This window comes from Syngnathoides biaculeatus, chromosome 20 (genome assembly GCF_019802595.1).
Source record: "Syngnathoides biaculeatus isolate LvHL_M chromosome 20, ASM1980259v1, whole genome shotgun sequence".
In the NCBI taxonomy this organism is placed as follows: Eukaryota; Metazoa; Chordata; class Actinopteri; order Syngnathiformes; family Syngnathidae; genus Syngnathoides; species Syngnathoides biaculeatus.
The window spans coordinates 12,493,440-12,517,051 of record NC_084659.1 but is presented as its reverse complement, the minus strand read 5'-3'; the positions used below and the strand labels follow the sequence as shown (position 1 = coordinate 12,517,051).

Below are 23,612 nucleotides of genomic sequence, written 5' to 3'. Positions count from 1 at the left end.
CAGGCGGGAGCTTGGATTTGATAAATTTGCCGCGATCATTCCAAACAAATTTTTTGTACTAAAAAAAGTAATGAAAATAATAAATAAATAATAAAGTGTTAAAAAAGAGAAGATACAGTTCTTGGATTTGTTTGAGTTTCATGGCGATTTTCACAGATAGGACACGCCCATTTTGAGTTCTGGGCCAATGGTGGCGCTTACATGAAAACTAAATAGCAGTCCTCCAAAAAATGGTATGCATGAAATAATTACTCAAAAGCAAAATAAATAGTAACTTCTGATTTTTAATCACAGCATGTACAATAAATAATATTTACAAAAACAAAATGCAAATTCTGACGTTGCTTTTCGTGTGCATATACGCAGTCAAAACTACAAAAAAATATTTCCAATTTACTGCACCGTGTTTTCTCGAATTATAAGTGAACTGAAATATACACGTGTAGGGAGGCAGTGCCAAATACTACAATACATAAAAGCTGTCGTTTTCACTGGTCTAAATGTAAAAAAAAAAAAAAAAAAACATCGCGACATTGCCTTCATGGTAACGACGACCTTCCCAACATGGGCGCCATGTAGGCACAAAAAGCAGCCTGGGCTGGACGACGGTGGGTGAGGTCATATATGACTTTGTTCTGAGAAAACTGCACCAATGCTGAAGTCTCAATCATTTAGTGTTGCCCAGGAAATACTTGATAAATATGCAATAATTATGAGATAAAAGTAGCAACAGACATGTAACTGAATGATATGCATGTATGATTTGTATTTTTAAAAGTTTTCATGTGGATGTAAATGTAAACAGCTTGCACCCTAGCAGGCGGATCATTTCAGAACACATAGACATGCACTGTTTTTATGAAGTAGAAGTATCATACATAATAAGAGGTGGCTTTTGCAATTTTTATGGAACTTTTATTGACAACTTGTATGTTTGTCATTCGGGATGTCGCGCTACACACCCGGGACGTTTGGCATGATCTCCGGCCACTTCTTCATGTGATCCGCCCAACCCGGTACGTGATCAGGAAATATAAAATGACATAGCACGCTAAGGAGTAAATATTACTATCTACTGTACTGAAACAGCTAAGATAGTTGATGAAAAACCAGACAGAACACGAAATCATTTCCAGCGTCGTCGTCCATGCAACCAATAGATACTTTTCACGTGACGTCACGTTTTTGTTTACCATGTCCACTGGACGACAAAACTACAATACGACTTTTTGTGAATATTGGCTTGCTTATAAGTGTCTTGCGGCCTTTTCGTCATGTTATTTCATTGTGTGGCTTGTACTTGTAAGAAAAGACAGAAAAAGGGTTTGGACACTTTAGGTATCCTTTACTTTTGCTGGGTTATTACTTTTTTTCGAGCGTGAGCGCTGGCCCTTGGCTGAGTAACTTTTCGCGCACACTCGGTGAGTTGGTAGCAAAAACTATGCGGTCCTTGACCATCTCATCGCTGTTTTGTGTCGTTACAGTCTTTAACCAACAGCTTGAGTTCGGTCACAAAGCGCTCACATGACTCACAGTTACCTTGCACCTTCTCGTGAAACTTACATCTAGCACATATGGGGTTTGTTTTCGGAATGAGGTAATCAGAGAATTTTTCGTAGTGAGGTTTTTAGCAACGTCTCCGGTCAGTGTCCACGTATCCCGGCCTTTTCGCCACACCACAGCGGGAGGAATCTGCACTTTTGCTCTTCAGCTCAGTTTTAAGCGGTCCTGTGAACATGAGTTCGGCGTGTTGCTTGAATCTCTGCCACGCATCTGGTAAATTGGGTGAGTTGGAACACTGAACGCCTCCTCGTCGCTTATCACTTCCTAGCCATGATACGTAGACACGATCTTGCCGTCCAAAACAAACACGTGGTCGATGTGACGTCATTGAAAAGTATCTATTGGGCCACTGATAGTCCTCATAAATTGCTAAAGTCTTTGCAAAGCTCTTATTAAAACAGTCTCCAGGTACACCTGCAGGCTCTCATAAAGAAGGTACCATAGAATAAATGCAATCATCCTTGGTGCATGAACTGATGACGCCTGCTCAGATGACAGGAAAAACTTTCATGGATCATTGGCATTCTAATCAACACACCTGTGACGGTTGGCCAGATACTGACTAGAGAACCTTTTTCCACAAATTGAGCAGGAAAAAGGTTTCTCTCCGGTGTGCGTTCTTGTGTGCGTTGTCAAATATTCATTTCTAGAGAATCTTTGACCACAAACTGTGCAGGTAAAAGGTTTCTCGCCTGTGTGGGTTCTCGTGTGTCTTATTAATCTTTCCTTCACAGAGAATCTTTGACCACAAACTGGGCAGGCAAAAGGTTTCTCACCTGTGTGGGTTCTTGTATGTCTTATTAGCCTTACATTTATGGCGAATCGTTTGCCACAAATTGAACAGGAAAAAGGTTTCTCACCAGTGTGAGTTCTTGTATGTCTTACTAAGCTCCGATTCACAGAGAATTTTTGGCCACAAATTGAACAGGAATAAGGTTTTTCTCCGGTGTGCGTTCTTTTGTGTATTATTAAGTTTCCCCTCACAGGGAAACTTTGGCCACAAACTGAGCAGGAAAAAGGCTTTTCACCAGTGTGGGTTCTCGTGTGTTTTCTTACATTTCCGTGATCAGCGAATCTTTGACCACAAATTACGCAGGAAAAAGGTTTCTCACCTGTGTGGGTTCGTATGTGTCTTTTTAAGCTTTGCTTTTCAGGGAATTGTTTACCGCAAAGTGAGCAGGGAAAAGGTTTCTCACCTGTGTGGGTTCTGGTATGTCTAATGAAGCTTCGATTATAGGCAAAACTTTGCCCACAAACTGTGCAGGAAAAAGGTTTCTCACCGGTGTGCGTTCTTATGTGACTGACTAAGCTTTCCTTCCGGGATAATCGTTGACCACAAACTGAGCAGGGAAAATCTCTCACGCCCGTGTGCATGTTCATGTGTTGTTTGAAAGTGGTCTCAGAAGTAAACGTTTTCCTACATTGGGAACATTTCAAGCTTTTTTGGGAGTTGTCACGTGCTATATCACCTTCCAAAAGTTCATCTTTGTCATCCTTACTGCGGGAAGGATGTGACATCATGTCATCACTTTCTGATAGTGGAGCGAAGAGTCCGTCGGCTTGCGATCCTCCGCGGTGGTCTCCATCACCGTTTGTTGTCATGTGTTGACTTGAGCTGCTGCTTGGAGGCTCCGCCCCTCTGCTTCCCCCATTTTGACCTTCATCTTCACTCTTCAAATGGACACCAATCGATGGAACCTTGATGATTTCCTCCTGCTCTTCCTCTTTCATCTGTAGAAACTCTTCTCGCTCCTCTTTGATGGGCTCTACCTCTTCATGCCCCTCTTGCTCTTTGATTTGAGAAGACACAAACTTCTCCCGCTCCGGATGAAGATTTCCACTGATGTCTGCCAGACAAAAAGACAAACACACGGGTCCAATCGAATTTGTTTACAATATTTTCAACCACCTTGCTCCTCGACCCTGTTTCCATGTAGGTGCCTTCCACCAGAGATCGAGGATATGAATTTTTTTTTTAATCACTGAGCTCCGTTATCCATACATACGCAAGGTGGACGACATTATGTTTTTAACTGCATTTATTGAAGACACCCCCGATAGGACATCAAGCCCAGAGTGGCTATTAGGCTACCTGGCCTCATGGGACTCAGGACTGCGGTCACAAAGGCACAGTAATGTGCCCTTGATCTTTTCCTCTATGTGACAGAAATCACAAAGGAGGAGCAGTGGGATCGGACACTTGCTCCTCAAGACACTTTGTAAATTGTTAGTTCAGTCTTATTTTTTATTAGGTTTTTGTAGCTAACGAAAATTGCTGCACGGTGTGCTGAGCTCTGTAACGTCTGTGCACCATTCCTTGGTGATATAAAAGCATATTTCACTGCCTTTTATTTTCCATGCAAACAGTTAAGTGCCCATATAAATATATATTTATATATGGGAAATTACCTGTATGCTAACACGGAAAAGGAATGGCGGTGAAATATTATTTTTTTTTAATATCAAGACAAACTCCATTTATTGAAATTTTTTTTCAAAAAGTAAAACCTGTATATTAGTTCACCACAAGCAAAGCGAAATGTTTATTATTTGTTTAAAATTTGATGATGGTGGCTGAAACACAAAAGAATAAAGAAATCCAGTGTTTCACAAAATTTCAAATCTTTCAAGAGAGTAACAAAAAATTATCTTAACTGTCATGTTGGCCTTCTGAAAAAGAGTATCGATTAAGCTTGTTAGCTTCGCTCGTCGACACATCTGCACAATGGAGGTTGAAGCCAGGCTGCAAGATAGCGGCGTCGGGCAATCGTCCACAAAGTCAAGTCTCCGTGAAGCACAGAGCCGCAGAACGTCCAAGGTCGTTTGTCGGAAGCGTGAGACGATGTCCCCGCTTACGCAGCCGGACTTTGTGTACCAGATCGCGAGACTTTGAAGAGTGGCCCGACGAGTAACTCCGGAAAAAGCTTCAGCAAATTGGCGAGACTTGTCTAAGTAAAGTCAGAAGAAGGCTCTCTGATGGTTAGCAAGTCCTCTCTTGTGTACTTGAGTCCCGAGACGCCCGTGAAACAAAAACAGAAACAGTAACCGAGAGTATTCCGTAGACTTACACACTGGGTACGCGTTAGGTAGAGAGGTTAAATGGCGGCACGCAGTGGTGTATGGGTAATTCGGCAAAAAATGTGACGTCAATGAAAACAACCCATGGAACCCATATCAGGAATTAAGTCCCAATACTTGGAGTCATGAATGCAATACTATAAAGAATTGTTATTGTCATTTCAGTCACACCTTTAGCACCAATTTACATATATATTTTATGACAAGCCCACGACCCTTGTAAGGATAAGCAGTCCAGATCATGGATCTATCTCATGACATATAACAATTACGTTTCATTTTCTTCGTGCCAATGCTATTCAAAATTTGACATGACGGTGAACTATTATTATTATATATTGTATTGTGGCTTGAGATAGAATGAAACTTTCCATCCATCCATCCATCGTTTGAGCAGTTTATCCTCACAAGGGTTGCGGGAATGCCGGAAGAGATGGCCAAAACGTCTGCCGAAGGATACCGTGAAAAAATAGCGGCCCTTTTCAAAAATTCTTCCTTTTTTTGTTTTACATAGTTTCCAAAATTGTATGTTTCAGATCACAAAAACAAATGTAAATATAAGACAAATATAACCTCGGTGAAGTGAAATTGCTTTTTTTGAAATGCGGGATTTCATTTATCATAAAGGAAAAAAGGGATGAGTGCTAAAAAGTAATTACACTTGTCAAGTCAAGAATTGTGGCTCATCATCATTTGAATTTTGAATACCGTTGTCACGGGAAACCGTGCCAGTGATTCAATCGGGCTCTTTAGATGTTGCTATAGCTACCGTTGTCCAGCAGATGTCGCCGCCGTTGAAGCTTTGAAATCTTTTCATGCAAATATAATACTAGATTAAAATCAGAGTGCAGTTATTAACCGAACAAATGAGAGCAAGAACACTACAAACCTGATCTGGGTAACACAACTGCGTCTACATAGCGACGTTCTCGCTCGTCCTCCACTTTCGTTTCAGAAAGTTCCTTCTTGCACTTCGCCGTCGTTCTCGCGCACATTTTCACACGATTATGGCCACACTTTCACCGGCGAGCTCTAATTTGCGATATTCTGCAAACAAATTTGTTTTTGTTAGCGGCTACCGAGCTAAGCTAACAAGGCGAAAAATCACAACTTGCACCCCGAGTTGAGCACGAAGATTTAAAGAATGTTTATACATTTAAATTAGTGATTAAAGAACGATGTCGAGGTTTTAATCCGTTCTCAACTAATTCAAGAGGAATTAATTCATGGGGCGCATCCGGTTACTCAGCAAAAATAAACACATCAATCTGGAGCGGAAATCCCTGCCGCGGGAGAAGCGCATGCGCGGACTCTAGCGGAAGTTGGTGGCAACAAGAGAAGCGCATGCGCGCAAGCGGGAGCTTGGATTTGATAAAATTGCCGCCATCATTCCAAACTCATTTTTTGTATTAAAAACAGTAATAATAATAATGCTAAATAAATAATAACGCATTAAAAAAGAGAGAAAGTTCTTGGATTTGTTTGAGTTTCATGACGATTTTCACAGATAGGACACGCCCATTTTGAGTTCTGGGCCAATGGTGGCGCTTACATGGTTAAAGTGTCACTCTTGGGCAGTAATGTTTTTTTTTTTTTTTTACTCTGTTAGTGTGTAGATGAAATTATTTAAATAAGAGAGAGCTGCAATTTTTTAGCACTTTATTTAACGTTATATAAAATAAAATAAAGACAGTGAAATATATGTAAAGAAAACAAATGTAAACAAATGAGAAAAATGACATGTATCACAAAAATGGCTAAAAGTTGAAGCTTAACAAATTAATTGGGAGAATAAATTGAAGGTCTTGATAGCGTTCTTGTTTCTTGATGTAGATAATGATATTTTATATTGTTCGATTTCTTCCAAGAAAGAGAAAATGGGTTTTGTATGAGCTAGTTTTTATTTTGTGTCGATAAAACTTGGCAAGGAAGACGATGAGGCTCATTTGCAAAAAAAAAAAAAAAAGGTTACTGTCACGTTATAACGTGGTAGCTCGATGTAATTATTCATATTATAACATGAAGCATTTTATAACGTGATACTGACCTTTTTGCAGCAATATGCTTACGTAGTACAAAATATGTCATAACTAATTATTTGTATTTTTTTATTATTATTAATATTCCTTCTGTTTATTTTTAATAAATAGGAAGACAAGTGCTGACCACATCAGAACACTTATTATACTGTCTCGATATTTGATCACAAGTAACGGCACAAAGGTTCACTGATCATATTGTTATTTGTGGATTTGTGTGTGATTTTTAAAGATGTTTTCCCCATTTTACTAAGCGTATTGAATTAGCACTTAAAATTAATGTTTACTTTTCAAAGTGTTTTTAGCCCCCCTCCCCCTCCCATGGAAGTAGTTCCACCATTTTCTCAGTCAAAACGAGTCGTTCTAAAGTAATCACGTTTTGAGAATCTTTTTTTTTTTTTTTAGGATTGTTGTTCTTACTTTATTAGACTTAAGTTGCCACCTCTGATTTGAAATTTTTGGAGTAAGCGTTCAGTTGACGTGAATACTTTGAACGCACCGTGGGCCGGATACGCAAACTTTGCGCAACTCTGACGATAATAACATAATAATAAATGAATTTTATGCTCTTTTGAACCATAATTATATAGTTTAGTTAATCGTTACTAACCTCAATAAATTGAGATTATAATTTACACTGAGTATGGAGTTTTCAGGCCCCCTTAAATTTTTTACTCTTTTTTTTAAAAAAAAATTGAATGTCATTGTTTTCCCCTCGTAAATCTACGCACAGCACCCACATGAACCTAATTCTTTTTTTATTTTTCGCTGATTTATTTAAAAAATATAAAATATCATACTGCCATAATTATTCCTCTGGTGCGAGACTCATATTCAACTCAGCTGCTTCTGATTATCCTTCAGCTCGGTTTACGTCTTTGTTGGGAGTCCAGCTGTGCTTAATTATACTGATGGGACTTGATGAAGGGAAGCCACGCAGCTGTGCACACGAGCCCTTACGGCTCACGGTGGAGGTCAAAAGAAAAATGAGACTCGCGAGGTCAAAGGAAGTGAGTGAAGAGCTCAGAGACCGAATTGTGGCAAGGCTCGGACCTGGACAAGTTTACAAAATAATAATAATAATAATAACTGTACTGCGCTTAAGGTTCCGAAGAGTAAAGTAGCCTCCATACTTTCCAAATGGAAATTGTTTGGGACAACATGGGTGGGAACAACGAGGACACAAAACAACAAGGAACAATAAAGCTGTATAAAGCTTATAGAATTAATATTCGATACACTAAACATAATTTTCCCTCATTTTTGTATGCATTTTAGAATCTAAGATGGGTTGGTGGCAAAGCGAACACAACTAAAGGAAAGTTAAAGGTCCACTGTCATGAAAAGCATTATTTTTTAATATGTTACTAATAACAAAAGGCAGCCGACATGGACCCATGTGCTTTTTTTCCACCATAACACATGATTTTAATGTGTATGGCTTTTGTAACTCCCGCCATGAAAATCCTCTCGAGGGATTTGTTTTCGAGAAGAAGCAGGAAGTGACGTACACGGCAGGACCGCCCTCAAGTGGACTCGTTTGTTTCCATTAATTTTACCTCTGGGATGGTATTCTCGTTGTTCCTTCGTGTTAGCCAAAATGCCGGCTCCTCGCATTGCTGGACATTGCTTGAACACTCGGGAGGATGGATTTACCCTTCGTAAGTTTGCAAGAGACCCGGTTCATCGTGAAAAATGGATTGCACGGGTGCAGAGGACCAGACCTTTGTGGGTTCCAAATGACAGGTTGGTGTATACATCTACTAAAAAAAAATAATAGTTATGAACAATGCTGTAAGGCGGCTCGGCGCCACGATGAGAACACCTCGGCGCCGGGCCGCGATGGCTCATCTCCGCCATGGAAGTGGATCGGACGGGGAGGCGGTTTGGCCATGATCGCATATCATTTGAATATGGCTAAAAAAAAATAGTGTAATATTGCTCCAGTAACTTCACTCGATTGTGTGATGTTTTCCTTTTCGAAAAGAGGTTCCGTGTCAGAAGCGGCGTGTTCGTCTCCCAGAGTAGGGTCCACCGCGTGTTTTCATTAGCGAATGTCCGGGGTGACGTCACGGCCAGGGGATGCAGCCAATATGGCGACCACTTGGATGTCGTCGAATGACGCTTCCGCAACTTTGCGCATGGATGACGTGCTCTCCGCTCACATTTATTTTTTCGCGAATAATGTTATATGTATTTTTCATTACAATGTTTATAGGGATGACACTTGACCTTTAACTCAGCTGCTTCTGTTTATCCTTCAGCTCGGCCTCCACCTTTGTTGGGAGTCCAGCTGTGCTTCATTATACTGATTGGACTTGATTAGGGAAGCCAAGCAGCTGTGCACATAAAACCTTACGGCTCATGGTGGACGTCAGAGAAAAATGAGACTCGTGAGGTCAACAGAACTGCCCGAAGAGCTGGACAAGTTTACAAATAATAATAATAATAATAATTCTACTGCTGCACTTAAGGTTCCGAAGAATAAAGTGGCCCAATGGAAGCTGTTTGGGACAAGATGGCTGGGAACAATCAGGACGCAAAACGACAAGGAACATTAAAGCTGTATAAAACTTATGTATAAGTAATATTCAGTACACAAAACATTTTTTCCCGATTTATGCATTTTAGAATTTAAGACTGGTCGGTGCCAAACCGAACGCAACTAACCTGCTCTGCGTACAACAACAATGTCCGGCAGATGGCGATGTCGCTCCTTCTCGGTATAATCTTTTATATTTTAGATATATATATATATATATATTCATTCGTGTCATAAAGTCTCTTCGCGTATTTCGCTCTCATCCTTGCACACATTTAGTCACAACTAATGACGTCATTGGTCACTACTATTTTAGTCACGTTTCCACAGGAGAGTGCTATTTCGCGTTGTGATACTCAGCGGCTTGCCAGTGAAGCTAACTACACAGCAAAGCTTCAACCTGTACCATCAAGATAAGTTTTATTCAGACACGAAGATGAAGACATTGAATGTATAAATTTAAGGGAAGGAGTACCGACGTAATTCGCACTTTTCGCAGAAGAAAAACGAGACTGCAGAGACGTTCATCCATGACTTTAACCGGAACAAGGAAGATTATTGTCGTCTCCTTCATCATAAGATCAATCAGGGCACCATCAAAAAAAAACATTGCTAAAGGCCAACATTTAGTCCTTTAGAATAGAGATGGACAAACTGTGTGGATGTTTAAAACCATTATTATTATTAATTTGGGAAAAATTGATTAGTGGAGCGCATTCGATGGATGACGCGATCAAAAAGAATTCGCGGAAGTCGTGGGAGAGCGGAAGTTGCTGGCAACGAAGAAAGCGCATGCGCGGACGTAAAACGTAAGCGTGACAGTTTGTTGTGTTCGTTACAAACTAAGTTTATGAAATAAGATCCTGGACACAAATCAGATACAGGAGAGATAGAGACAAAACTCGGGAAATTGACGTTGGTAGGAGGCAAGTATGGTTTTGTTTGTTTTTTTTTGCATGACGACAATATGGGCAGCCATTTTGAGTTCTGTGCGGACAGCGATGGTATTAGCTAGTGAGGGCAAAGTCGTCAGCGCATCCAAGTGTGTGGACGGAAAGAAAACAAAGATCAAGTATTTTATCATTTTAATTTACTATGCTGCATACAGTTAAATAAAACTGTTTACATATACGACAATGCATCTGGGAGTATCTTTCTTTTGTTAATTAGTTTTTTGTTTTGTTTTTTTTTTGCATGACGACAATATGGGCAGCCATTTTGAGTTCTGTGCGGACAGCGATGGTATTAGCTAGTGAGGGCAAAGTCGTCAGCGCATCCAAGTGTGTGGACGGAAAGAAAACAAAGATCAAGTATTTTATCATTTTAATTTACTATGCTGCATACAGTTAAATAAAACTGTTTACATATACGACAATGCATCTGGGAGTATCTTTCTTTTGTTAATTAGTTTTTTGTTTTGTTTTTTTTTTGCTTTTTAATCGCAAATATCGCTAGCATACACGTTAGGGTCACCCTTGAGAAGATTGGTGAATAATTTAGAAATTTACGAATTAATTGAAGCGTCTATGCGTTGCATTCTATTGGACCCACGACCTTCCCATCAATGGCCGCCAGTAAGCATATTCGTTAGCTGGAATCCCAAATTTTGCTTCCGCGTCCGTTTTTTTCTATCTATGGACGACACTCATCTCAGCCGTACCCGTTTCCATGTGCTACTTTGAAAAAAAAATAAAAATACTGAATTTTCACCGAACGTGCCGAATCTGCCTCACGGTAAGTCCATGATTACTTTACTTGACTAAAACCTCTTTGGTTCCATTTTGGTGTCCGGTTGAAGTCGTCTCGGTGCTCCTTGAAGCTTCTCGGCCTAGCTTAGCATGCTAACAAAGAGACGCGTTTGTGATCAACACTCCGTGAAACAAGAGTTTTAAGTGTGAGTGTTCTTCAGAACACCCAGGACTAACGCTTGAATGGGGGTGGGGTTGACAAAATTCTTGCATCTCAATCAACTTTGTTTATCTGAGTTTCTGACATATCCCAAAACAGTGAGTTCCAGGACATCCTCTTGATCAAACTTCTCCCGATTAGTTTGGGATGTATTTAACTTGGAATTCTTCTTTTTCTTTTTAGCTTGTCCCGTTAGGGGTCGCCACAGCGTGTCATCTTTTTCCATCTAAGCCTATCTCGTGCATCCTCTTCTCTAACACCCACTGTCCTCATGTCCTCCCTCACAACATCTATATCAACCTTTTCTTTGGTCTTCCTCTTGCTCTCTTCCCTGGCAGCTCCATCCTCAGCACCCTTCTACCAACATACTCACTCTCTCATCTCTGAACATGTCCAAACCATCGAAGTCTGCTCTCTCGAACCTTGTCACCAAAACATCCAACGTTGGCTGTCCCTCTAATGAGCTCATTTCATAGCCTATCCAACCTGCTCACTCCGAGCGAAAACCTCAACATCTTCATTTCTGCCACCTGCAGTTCTGCTTCCTGTTGTCTCTTCAGTGCCACCGTCTCTAATCCGTCCATCATAGTCGCCCTCGCCACTGTTTTATAAACTTTGCCCTTCATCCTAGCACAGGGGTCGGGAACCTTTGAGGCCGCGAGAGCCATAAATGCCAAAATGTAATTTCAAAAGAGCCATGCAATATTTTAAAAACTAAATATAGGTGTATTTGAGCATTAATGTAGAACCAACACTTAGAGTAAAATAAGTCTCTGAGTTCTTTGAAATAACATTGTTATGATGTTGCTAAACAATGATGACAAAAGCACTTCTTACCATGAATGTGACTTCTGGTCTTGCTGATGGCTTGATCGTCTTTCATACGCCATTAAATGAAGCTTCATGCAGGCGTTGAGACTTCCATTCGTTCATCGTGAACGCAATTCAATATAATTTGCCATCATGATGGTATGAAAACCTAATGTTAAAGTCAGTTCTTGCCAACATCAGCACCTTTACCTTGTCTTTATGCGAAAACATCAGGCACGAATGTTTTGGCATACTCCTCCGTCTGTGAATGGCTGCTCAGTCTTGCCGAAAACTGTACAACTCCCTATCTTTTTTTCTTGAGCGATCGTTTGCACAATTGACCCCTCCGCACAGGGCACTTAACCACGCCTCCTGAAGTGACGTCACGCCACGTGCGCTGACGTAAGACAAACAGTAAAAATGGCAAATACAATCCAATACATTCTGAACTGAGACAGACTCCATGCTTCTGATTTCATTCAAATCAACGATATATTATAGATTCTAAATACAATACATTCTTAACTGAGAGAGACGCCATGCTTCTGATTTCATTAAATAATTCACACGTAGCAATGTTATGCTAGCGCAAAACGTCTCATTCATTTATACGAGACGTGTATTAAAAATCAAATTTAGGGCATATCTTCGTGCAAACACAGTCTGGTTAAGCTTCTGGCCGCGAATCCAGCAAGAAATCAATACGTTTGTGCAGTCCGATCATCGCAAAATATCGCTCAACAAAGAATAAGTGTGTCAATCGTTCACACGCAGCAGTGTTATGCTAGTGAAGAACTTCGAATTCATTTATACGAGACATGTATTGAAAATCAAATATAGGGCATACCTTCGTGCAAACATATGTGTTCCGGTTGATATTAGATGGATTTAGTTGATGATGCGGTCTTCCACAAAGTTTGAGCCATCGAAGGCATTTTTCGTACTGGGTCTTCGGTTTTGGAAATCGAACTCCACCAACTAGCCTTTCAGGATACCTGTCGTCACTATTACAAAGTCCGTGACTACACCTCTTAACCATATTTTTTTTTGTTAAATAACCCAAATACGCGATAAAACGCTAACTAAACCTATACTGGACCATGCAATGTTGTCTGAGAAAATGGCGGGAGCAAAAACGAGCTTTGGTTTATGCAGATCTCTGGCCTCTGATTGGTCAGTGACGCGGATTGCGCAATATCCACGAAGGGGTCAATTAGGTGTCGCTACCTGCTCTGCGTTGGACCCCTTTGCGCCTGTGCACATAGTCTGCTGCGGTGAACTACGACAAGTCCACTAGGACAAACTACCTCTGCGTCATTTGCGTTGCCCGCACGAGAGAAATCACATGTACGCTATGTCGTTATGTGGGCTCTGCGAGCCATATGCAACCATCAAAAGAGCCACGTATGGCTCCCGAGCCATAGGTTCCCGACCCCTGTCCTAGCGGATGCTCTTCGGAGGTATTTAAAGGGGAAATCCGGTGCCGGTGCCAGTATCGTGCCCCTGCCTCTCGGTGTTGGGCTCCGATCTGCAAGTTCAGCTTAGTGCCAGCACAAGCACGACTATCATATGCCGTTCTAACTTGCTCGGTAGTGTAAATATTTGCATTTTGCGACATAAACAAAACTTATTTGCGGCAGATTACTCGATTGGACAACAGAGTTATACAGTATAACGATCCAATCGTGTTAGTGGTTTATGGAGTTTCACCATTGCCATGTACATGTGTTCTTGGTTCTCAGAACTCGCACTGTAACTTGTTAGTTAGCCAAGTAATGGCGCGTGGGACTTAGCGCGAACTGAGCGACTGTGTGTTCCAAGTTTTACGATGGCGAAAGTGTTGGGAAAAAAAGGATGAAGATCGAGCGAGGGCAATTGACTAGGATGCTGGATTCAAAAACTGTTTCAGACGGGCATGGCTTGAAAAAAGTGTAACCGTGCAGATAGGACCGAAAATGGTATCAACATGTCTAACCGAACACATACAAAAAGTGGACGTTCCCGGCAAAATGCTGTGCACTCTGTGTTTCGATAGGAGCAAAAAATATCCAGGAGGTTCTCAACCCCCCAATCGACAGGCATTTTCAATGTCTTTCCAAATTGATCATTCTCAGCTTGTGTGTTTTGTAGTGGTGGGCAAGTGAATACATCCGTCATCCAAATTCCTAGCCGCTTATCCTCATGAGGGTTGTGGAGAGTGCTGGAGCCTGTCCCAGCTGTCAACGGGCAGGAGGCGGGATAGACTCTGAACTGGTCACCGGCCGATCGCAGGGCACATCGAGACAAAACAGCCGCGCTCACAATCACACCTATGGGCAATTTAGAGTGTCCAATTAATGTTGCATGTTTTTGGGATGTGGGAGGAAACCGGAGTGCCCGGAGAAAACCCATGCAGGCACAGGGAGAGCATGCAAACTCCACACAGGCGGGTCCGGGATCGAACCCGAGTACTCAGAACTGTGAGCCCAATGCGGTTGACACACCGTGCTGCCCAAGTGAATACAATTGTCCTCAAATCTTCAATGACATCAAGTGGACAAGTGAAGCCATAGCAACCTGTGACGTACACGACTTTCTTTCTCCCACCGTGACCCGTATAAAAAAAATCTTTAATTACCTCGCCACATTTAAAGATGAAATGTTTTTCAACCATTGCTCATGTTTGGTTCCACAAAAATGCTGACAATATCTCAATGTTATCATTTATTATACATGACCATTTGAAATGTTACAGATTTTCACTAGAATCATGAAAGTTGACAAGTTGATTTGCCTCCTCGGGCCACATAAAATCACGTGGTGGGCCAGATCCGCCCCCCGGGCCTCAAGTTTGACACCGGTGCTTTAAGCAATCAGTCTCAGCGGCAACACCTGAGCAACGAGACGCATCCATCACACGTCCAATACTTTTGCTCACTTGAAAAAAAGGGTAGATTGGAACGAAACATGTAAATACCGTGAAATAAATAAAAGCTGGAATTCTGAAGTGTTTTTTTCATATATTCATCTTTTGATATGAAACCCACATCTAAAATATACTAAATGCAATGGAATTAACTTTGCTGTTGAAATAATTTTGGAGTGGAATGTATTTTTTTTTTTGTTTTAATTTACATTATGATTAAAGGCATTTTTTCTCTTATGGGCTCAAATATTAGCCGTCTTCCGTCCGTCTCATATCTCTTCCGATGCAAAATTAACATTCTATTATTTCCTCTTGTTAAATTTGGCGCTTTTGCCATTTTGACTGACTGTTGAAAACAAAATCCAAATCTTGATACATTTCTTTCCCACATTCGATTTGCTCTTGCTTTTGTCATCCCCTCCAACGTAGAGCAGAAAGTGTTGTGATCTTCGTGGGAAAATGTTCGCTAGAAGGGCAGCAGAGTACGAGGAGGAACTTTGGAGACCAAAAAAGGAGGAGGAGCCACAAATTCAACTACCGGACGCTGTGTTCAATCTGCAACCCCGAACTCTGCTAGACCAACCAGGTCGGTTCACATCTTTCTCAATTGTTAATAGATTTGGATAAGACTGCCATGTTGACTTACAGACGCTGTGTGACATTGCATATCCTATTATTATCCACTCGGGTGTACCACCTGGCTCTGGTTCGGATCCCCTTGTGATAATATGGATTCATTTAGGGGCATAAATCGGATTTTAAAACCTTAGAAATTGTTGTGTGATAAAGTTTCACAAGTTTACTTGACTTACATGGCTTGTTTTGAAAATTGCTAGCAAGATTTTTCTGCCTGTTGCATGCCGAGGTTCGCTCAACATTTGTTCATACCGAAACAAATCAAGCTGTCGATAAATTACATTCACTCATGAAAGATTTTCTTTCCTACTTCGTCCAAATATGCTTATTCCTTTTTTAACCACGATGGATGACGATATAATGTTTAAAGAAACTTAAAATGCCACTGAGACTTAATACATGAAATTTAGCATGTTGTTAGCCAAAGACAATCAGCCGTATCTTTGTACTGGCGAAAAATTAGCTGTTTTTTCTGCGTGTTAGCCAAAATGCCGGCTCGTTTTGTTGCTGGACTTTGCTCAAATACTCGGGTGGATGGATTCACTCTTCGCACGTTTCCAAAAGACCCGATTCGTTGTGAAAAATTGATTGCACAGGTGCAAAGGACACGAGCTTTGTGGGTTCCAAATGACAGGTCGAAGTGTATCCAGCTATTAAAAAAATAATAGTTGGAGGGGACTAAGTTGTCTCACAGTTTATAGTTTATTTAGTTTATGGTCGAACCAGCAAAATATAACGAAGCACTTGTATTGCGTTTAAGACAATTTAATCACACTCAATGCAATATAAGACAAAACAATAACAAAATAGAAGTGCAAAGACAGTTTATTAGCGTGTAACACGAGCTAACTAGCCAAACGACGTATAGTCTCCAAACTTGAACAAATGTTCCGAATGGGCGAATGTTCCGGGAAGGCAGTGTGGTATCTGTCTACCTGTGTACTTTTCTGAAAGCAGCAGTATTAATAAAAAGATCAGTCGACAGCCATCCTCGTCCTTATAGGAACATTCTAGAAATCCACCTCCGATACGTCATAATAACTTAATAAAGTACGTAAGTCAGGGGTGCTCAATGTGTCGATGCCCGCCGTTAGCGGTGATGTGAGCCGCCGTTTACCCTGACGCGAAGGTGGGTCGGGCAGGGAGGCGGGCGGCCGCGTGCAGTCGCCGGCCGGCTGCGATGAGCCGCGATGGCTCATCTCCGCCGCGGAAGTGGATCGGACGGGATGCGGTTTGGCCGTGATGGCATATCATAAGAATACGGCTCGAAACAATAGTGTAATATTGCCCCGAGGGCTCGAAACGATAGTGTAATATTGCCCCGGTAACTTCACTCGGTTGTGTGGCGCCGTCCTTTTCGAAAAAGACCTTCGGTGTCAGAAGGGGCGTCGGAAAAATGCGAATATCTGTCGTTCGGCTTCCATAATAGCAGGCACTGCGCATTTTCAACAGATACACATCCAGATTCTGCACACAAGTGTGATATGTAACACGAAAATAGGAAACTGTCAATGACGAATTCGTCTTTGGGTTATAATATATTATATTATGTGGCTTCTCGGTTCTTCCTCTGACTCCGGAAAGATCTCGCGCTAATATCGATGGTTTCTCCGTCGATATGCATGTAAATACCATTCAAATACCCCTCGCTAAAATACTTGAAGCCCTGCTGTCTGCTCTTCAACGATATTTCACTGTTAGCTAAGAATGCGAGTGAAAAATCAGCTGGTAAATCGGACAATTTCGCTCTCGTCTTTTCTTCCTGCGACGCCATTTTTGCTAATTGTCTGAGGTCAGCAAGCGTGTGGTGACGTAACTTCAGGAGGCGTGGTTAAGTGCCCTGTACGGAGGGGTCAATTGCGCAACTTTGTGCATGGATGACGCGCTCTCCGCTCACTTTTTTTTTTCTCCGTATAGCCATTGCAGTGAATACTGTTATGTATTTTTCATTACAATATCTATTTTAGAAAGTTAGAGTGCGGGTGACATCCCTATAAACAATCTATTTTAAAATGTATATTGGGCTGTCAGTGGGCCCCCTAAGTCCTATCCAATGTTTTGACATGGAAACACTTTTTGCACAAGTTCCATGTCTTGTAGAATTGTCCTTCAAATTCAGAACTTCTGTGTTGACCAGATTGTTCGTTAATAGGGATGTAACAATATCTATATGTCATGGTTCTGTTTCGTCACAGTATTAAACGCATTCAATGGCATTGATGGCTTTAAAAGTGAAATAGTGTTAACTGGGAAGGCTAGCAGTGAATGATTATAATAATTATTGCGATATCGTGGAAAATCTCATTGTACTGCAAGAAGACTGGTGCTATTGCTGGAAGGTTCACCGTACAGGACACCCTCGTTTCATTTTCATCATCCTCATAGAGGCCAGTAGATTTTTTTCAATCTTGTCCCTGTACTTTTGCCAATTACTCCTTCCTTTTAATAATTTGAAGTTGCCCAGTCGCATTTGTCGAAAAGCAGCCCCATGGCTTCATATTCCCTGTCAGAGCTATATCTATATCTCTTCCAAACATGGTAAGCATTACGGCATCTAAAACGGTGACATTTTTCTTTTCGTCCAATCAGACTATATTCTCACAGTAGTTCACTGGCTTGTTCAAATTTCGTTCAGCAAATTTGAAACGATCTTTCAACTGGAAAATGAATTATCCGGCGTTTCAGAGTCAGAATCAGCTCGGACTAATGGCAGCATGTGGACCTGCAGGAAGGATTTTCTCGTCGTAACTCGAAGAAGTGCGTTAAAAGTGAAGAATGTAAACATGTTGGTCATCCTGAACAAAAAAAAACTCAAAATCTGTTGTCTATCTGGGAATAGAGTCAAAAGTACACCGCAAGGGATTCTTCCAATGGGTTAAAAATGAGAGCCAAATATAGTTTTCACTTTATGTGCACTACTGACTTTATTTTTAAAAAGTACCATGGAATGTAATATTCTTTTGTTGCAATGTTTACATTATATTTATTTTTTGTGACAAGGTTCTTCTTTTGCACTAGTGACTTTTTTCTGAAACAATTGTACTAATAGAATTATTTTTATACTGTTACATTTTTTTCTGTTGTAGTTTATAACAAACATTTTTATTGCCTGAAATCTTTGTGCTGTTTTACCGTAAATCAGAATCATAACTAACTCAAGGAGAAATTAAATTATTCACAATGACAACATTTCAAGTAAAAAGTATCGGTATCGGCGATGATGTCCCAGTATTTACTTGGTATTGGGTCGATACCAAACTTCCCAGTGTTGTCCACCAGTTCCCAACATCTGGTAACATTTTTAGGTCAATATCACCTTTGGAAGTATAAACAGTGAGGATAAAGTATGGCTGTTGTACATCGTTGAGATATCTTACTTACACTTCCCGAACTCTCTGACCAGAGCAAATTTGTGACTCATATTAGTTAAATACAAAGTATTAGGGAAACCTCTTGTTCCTTGGAAACAAGTTGGGTGCACCTCAGTTTCAATATTTATGGCATTATAGACGCACAAAAATTATTTAGATGCCATTGTTGACATAAATACAATAAAGCAGGGGCCGTTATGACTGTCACTATCACCTCATCATATTTACATATGAAATTTACAAAGTAGTTTTGTGATCAAATAAGGTAATAGCTTGTTCAACTATTGTTGATGTTTGGTAACACAGAAATGCTTGCAATATATCAATGTTGTCATTTATGATATGAGAATTAGAAATTTTGGTACAAATTTGAACAAAAAAAAAATGGAAGTTGATGAGCAGGATTTGCCTTGGCGGGCCACATAAAATCATGCAGCGGGCCGGATCTGGCCCCCGGGCCTTGGCTTTGACACCTGTACTCTAAAGTATCCAAGATCCAACAATTGAACTCAATATACGAGTAAATGTACTTATACTGACCAATATACAGGTCCTGATCATAATTTGTATATAACAAAAAAGTTGATTTATTTCACTAAATCCATTTAAAAGTGAAATGTATATAATGCATCTCTTGCAGACAGTGAAGATCTTGATCCTGAAAACCAGGAGCCAAAGTCTTCTCACATTAAAGAGGAAGTGGAGTCGCAGTCCTCTTACATAAAAAAAGAAGATAAAGAAGAGTGGCTCCACATCAAGGAGGAAGAGGAAGACCCCTCTTACATCAAACAGGAAAACGAGGAGGGGGTTATCACCAATTTTCCATCAACTGGTGTCGCATTGAAGAGTGATGAAGGTCAAAGTGAGGAGAGCAGAGGGGCGGAGCCTCCAACCGGCAGCTCAAGTCAAAACATGACAGAAGGGGATGGAGACCACGATGAAGGATCACACCCAGATGGACTCTTGGCGCCACTGTCGGATAGCGATGGCACGTCACACTCGACTGACGATGATGATGAACAGTGTGAAGGTGGCAAACGATGGAAGTGTTCTCAGTGTGGGAAAACCTTTGCTTCTCATCGGAATTTGAAACGACACACGACAATACACACCGGAGAGAAGCCTTTTGCCTGCTCCGATTGCGGTCAACGATTCTCTGAGAAGGGCAACTTAAAAACACACAAGCGGAAACACACTGGGGAGAAACCTTTTCCCTGCACAGATTGCGGCGAAAGATTCATTTACAAGGAAAGCTTTAAAATACACAAAATAACCCACACTGGTGAGAAACCTTTTGCCTGTTCAGATTGCGGCCGAAGTTTCTCTCGGAAGGGAGACTTGAAAAAGCACATGCAAATCCATACTGGTGAGAAACCTTTTGCCTGCTCAATTTGTGGCCAAAGCTTTGCAATAAAGAGTAACTTAAAATGTCACACAAGAATCCACACTGGTGAGAAACCTTTTTCTTGCTCAGTTTGTGGTCAAAGATTCTCTGTAAAGAGGACTTTAAAATGTCACACAAGAACACACACTGGTGAGAAACCGTTTGCTTGCTCTGTTTGTGGTCAGAGATTCTCCCAAAAGGGAAACCTGAAAATTCACACAAGAACCCACACTGGTGAGAAACCTTTTACCTGCTTAATTTGTGGTCAAAGATTCTCCCAAAATGGAATCTTAAAAATACACACAATAACCCACACGGGTGAGAAACGTTTTACCTGCCCAGATTGTGGCAAAACATTCTCTCGGAAGGGCGACTTAAAAATACACACGAGAAATCATACTGGTGAGAAACCATTTTCCTGCTCAGTTTGCGGTAGACAATTTTCCCTTAAAGGAAGCTTAAAATCACACATAAAATCACACACCGGAGAGAAACATTTTGCTTGCTCAATTTGCGATCAAAGATTCACCAGAAAAGGAAATCTAAAAACACACTCCAGAATCCACACAGGTGATAAACCTTATACCTGCTCAGTTTGTGGTCGGAGATTCTCCCGTCAAGATCGGGCCAAGACACACAAGTGTACTGGTGAGAATCATGCTGATCAAGAAGATTTAAATGTAAATGGTTTATGTATGTAAAGGTTTATTTAATCAGCTTTTATTCTCAAAAGAGTTTCTGAAAAACTACAAAAGATGAACCCAAGGGTGACACCATAGTCTGACGTGATGGTTTCTTAAACCTGTGGCGAGCTTTACAACACAAAGGCATAGTTCAGCAAAAAAAAAATATATCTTTTTTTCAACAAGCAAATACCAAGCTTTGGAGAAATTTGACCCAAAAGTCAAACATACATAGAAGTTACAATATTTATACAACAGCTTTTCTTTATAACTACATTATATACAAACCTAATTCTGATGAAGTTGGAACAAAAAAAACAGCTCCGGCAGCGACACAGTAGCAACACGATAGCACAGCACCAACTGAGCCGGTTAAAAAAAAAAAAGATAGCTAAATCACTGAGACGCGACAGTAACACAGCAGAACCACGCAATGCTAGCGCAGCGCGGACGCTAGCACGGCGCTAACAGGGCCGGTTAAAAATAAAACATACCGGTAAAAATCACTGAGATGCGGCGGCAGTAACACCGCAGCAACACCCTAGCACAACTCTCACAGGGCCGGTTAAAAAACAAAAAAACATACCGGTAAAAGCCACTTCCTCGGCACAAGTATTCCACCGGTCTCACTCTTACCTTTTCTGCCCGAGTGCCCCCTTGCGGCCGTTAGTAAAAAATGCACAAATTAGCCATATCACCGCATAAACCGCAGGGTTGAAAGAATGTGGAAAAAAAGTTGTGGCTTATCGGCAGGAAATTACGGTAATTGGAGCCTTAAATATTATTATTGTACTTGAATTTATATATTTTTTTCTGTAGCTATTTTTCAAATATCTTCTGAAGTTACTAATAACCAAAGAATGGGTGGCCCTTAAAAGATTATATAATATATATTTGTTTTCATTTCAACCCCTGAAAAGGTTCAGGGGCATCACACCTTTGTACATTTTCATTTTTTCAAAAGTTGAATATTCCATGACATATCTATGGTGTTAGTCATATATTCAATCTAGTTGCATCTCATTGGTCGAGCCACATTTAGCAACGCCCCTTTTTGTAATTGTCCCTGTGCAATTATTAATAATTCATATATCTCACCCTATCTCTTTGTCACACCAAATTATTTGAAATACTTTGAATATAGTCGTGTTCCTCAAGTGAATTTTGATATTGTATATGATAGATTTATGCATTTCCCATTTTTTTTCTGTGTAAATCTTTTATACCGATTGACCAAAATTGATATCTTTGTATTCTAACATTTATTTTCACATTGTATTTGTATTTTTAAAGGCTTCCTGTGGACTTGTCTGTTGAAAATTTGCCCTAGTGTCATGAAACAAAATCAATATGTGCATTTTGTCCAATGTGTCACTGATGCCAATATCAAATAATTGATTGATTAATCAATCAATTGTAAGGAAACTTTGGCTTTTGGTGGGAAACTGTAAAGTGTACAGTGTATGTGAACTTTAATAAAAGACACCACTCCACTCAAAGTACCTCAATTGTCTTTATCAAAGGTGTTGAGGGTCCAGGAGATGTCCTCGGAAGGGGAAAATCCCAAATTCACTTCAACTGTTTTTTTTCCCCACCACAAAAGATGATTTTGACATACGGCTTTTTGTAACTCCCGCCATGAAAATCCTCTAGAGGGATTTGTTTGAGAAGTACAGGACAGAGGCGCCCCCTAGTGGACTCGTTTGTTTCCAGTAGTTTTACCTCGGGGAAGGTAGTTCGTTGTTCCTTCGTGTTAGCAAAAATTCCAGCTCGTTGTATTGCTGGATGTTGCTTGAACACTCAGGAAGATGGATTCGCTCTTCATACTTGAAAAATTGATTCCACGGGTGCAAAGGACGAGAGCTTCGTGGGTTCCAAATGACAGGTATGTATACAGCTACTAAAAAAAAAAATAATAGTTTGGGGCGGACCACGTTATCTGTCTCTCATAACATAAAAAAAGATCCCCGTACGTATGACAGGCGTGCTAAATGTGTCGATGTGGCACCATATGAAATCAAACCGGAACAGATATGTTTGCACGAAAGTAAGCCCTATTTTTGATTTTCAATACGTCTCATATAAATGAATTAGCAGTTCTTCGCTTGCATAACATAGCTACGTGTGAATGATTGACACACTTGATCTGTGTTGAGCGATATTTTGCGATGATTTGACTGCACAAACGTGTCTCTTTGTTCGCGGCTAGTGAGCTAAGCTAAACCGGACTAGCGAGTCCTAAAAGCCTTCGACGTACACCAAGACACCAAGACTGAAGGAAGGATGTTTGAGGACACTAAAGCAGTGATTGTCGTACTCGGTCGGGACTTGCGTAGGTTCGGCACTAATTCAAGGAAAATTATTGAGGCGAGCGCGTGACGTTACACAAAGAAAACGAGAGAAACAACTCGTAAATCAAGCCTCGCCTTCTTTTCCTTCATACGGTGGTTCACAAACGGCTATACAGATTCTGCACACAAGTGTGATATGTAACACGAAAATAGGAAACTGTCAATAACGAATTCGTCTTTGGGTTATAATGTATTATATTGTGTGGCTTCTCTGTCTTCCTCTGACTCCGGAAAGATCTTGCGCTAATATCGATGGTTTCTCCGTCGATATGCATGTAAATACCATTGAAATACCCCTCGCTGAAATACTTGAAGCCCTGCTGTCTGCTTTTCAACGATATT

At 40.7% G+C, this 23,612-nt stretch overlaps 2 protein-coding genes across 12 annotated transcripts in view; one reads left to right on the top strand and one right to left on the bottom strand.

Moving 5' to 3' along the window:
- Positions 1-310: 310 nt before the first annotated feature.
- Positions 311-23,612, bottom strand: part of LOC133493897 (oocyte zinc finger protein XlCOF6.1-like) — a 31,298-nt gene continuing 7,996 nt past the window's right edge. The window contains exons 1-3 of one of the 4 annotated variants that reach the window (XM_061807886.1): positions 5,531-5,552; positions 5,411-5,450; positions 311-3,410 (exon numbers count right to left, since the gene is read on the bottom strand). In XM_061807886.1, coding sequence (XP_061663870.1) covers positions 2,089-3,294 — 1,206 coding nt within the window. In that variant the 5' untranslated portion in view covers positions 3,295-3,410; positions 5,411-5,450; positions 5,531-5,552 and the 3' untranslated portion in view covers positions 311-2,088. The other 3 variants (XM_061807885.1, XM_061807883.1, XM_061807884.1) reach the window with 3 other exon arrangements.
- On the top strand, positions 7,768-22,561 carry LOC133493886 (gastrula zinc finger protein XlCGF57.1-like). Of its 8 annotated transcripts, none has more exons than XM_061807853.1 (3): positions 7,768-8,426; positions 15,275-15,431; positions 19,493-22,560. In XM_061807853.1, the coding sequence occupies exons 2-3, from the start codon at positions 15,305-15,307 to the stop codon at positions 20,935-20,937; spliced, it is 1,572 nt and encodes a 523-aa protein (XP_061663837.1). In that variant the 5' UTR covers positions 7,768-8,426; positions 15,275-15,304; the 3' UTR covers positions 20,938-22,560. The 8 variants fall into 8 exon arrangements, with proteins under 8 accessions (XP_061663837.1, XP_061663832.1, XP_061663830.1 ...); XM_061807848.1 differs by lacking the exon at positions 7,768-8,426 and adding an exon at positions 9,365-9,403 and having other exon boundaries at positions 19,493-22,561; XM_061807846.1 differs by lacking the exon at positions 7,768-8,426 and adding an exon at positions 9,539-10,031 and having other exon boundaries at positions 15,280-15,431.

Excerpts from the sequence above, each read along its gene's own strand:
- LOC133493886 (XM_061807846.1), top strand. The coding sequence starts at position 9,868 with ATGGACAAACTGTGTGGATGTTTAAAACCATTATTATTATTAATTTGG. Across the intron at positions 10,032-15,279 it reads CGCATGCGCGGACGTAAAAC|AAAGTGTTGTGATCTTCGTG; the intron begins GTAAGCGTGACA and ends AACGTAGAGCAG. Across the intron at positions 15,432-19,492 it reads AACTCTGCTAGACCAACCAG|ACAGTGAAGATCTTGATCCT; the intron begins GTCGGTTCACAT and ends CATCTCTTGCAG.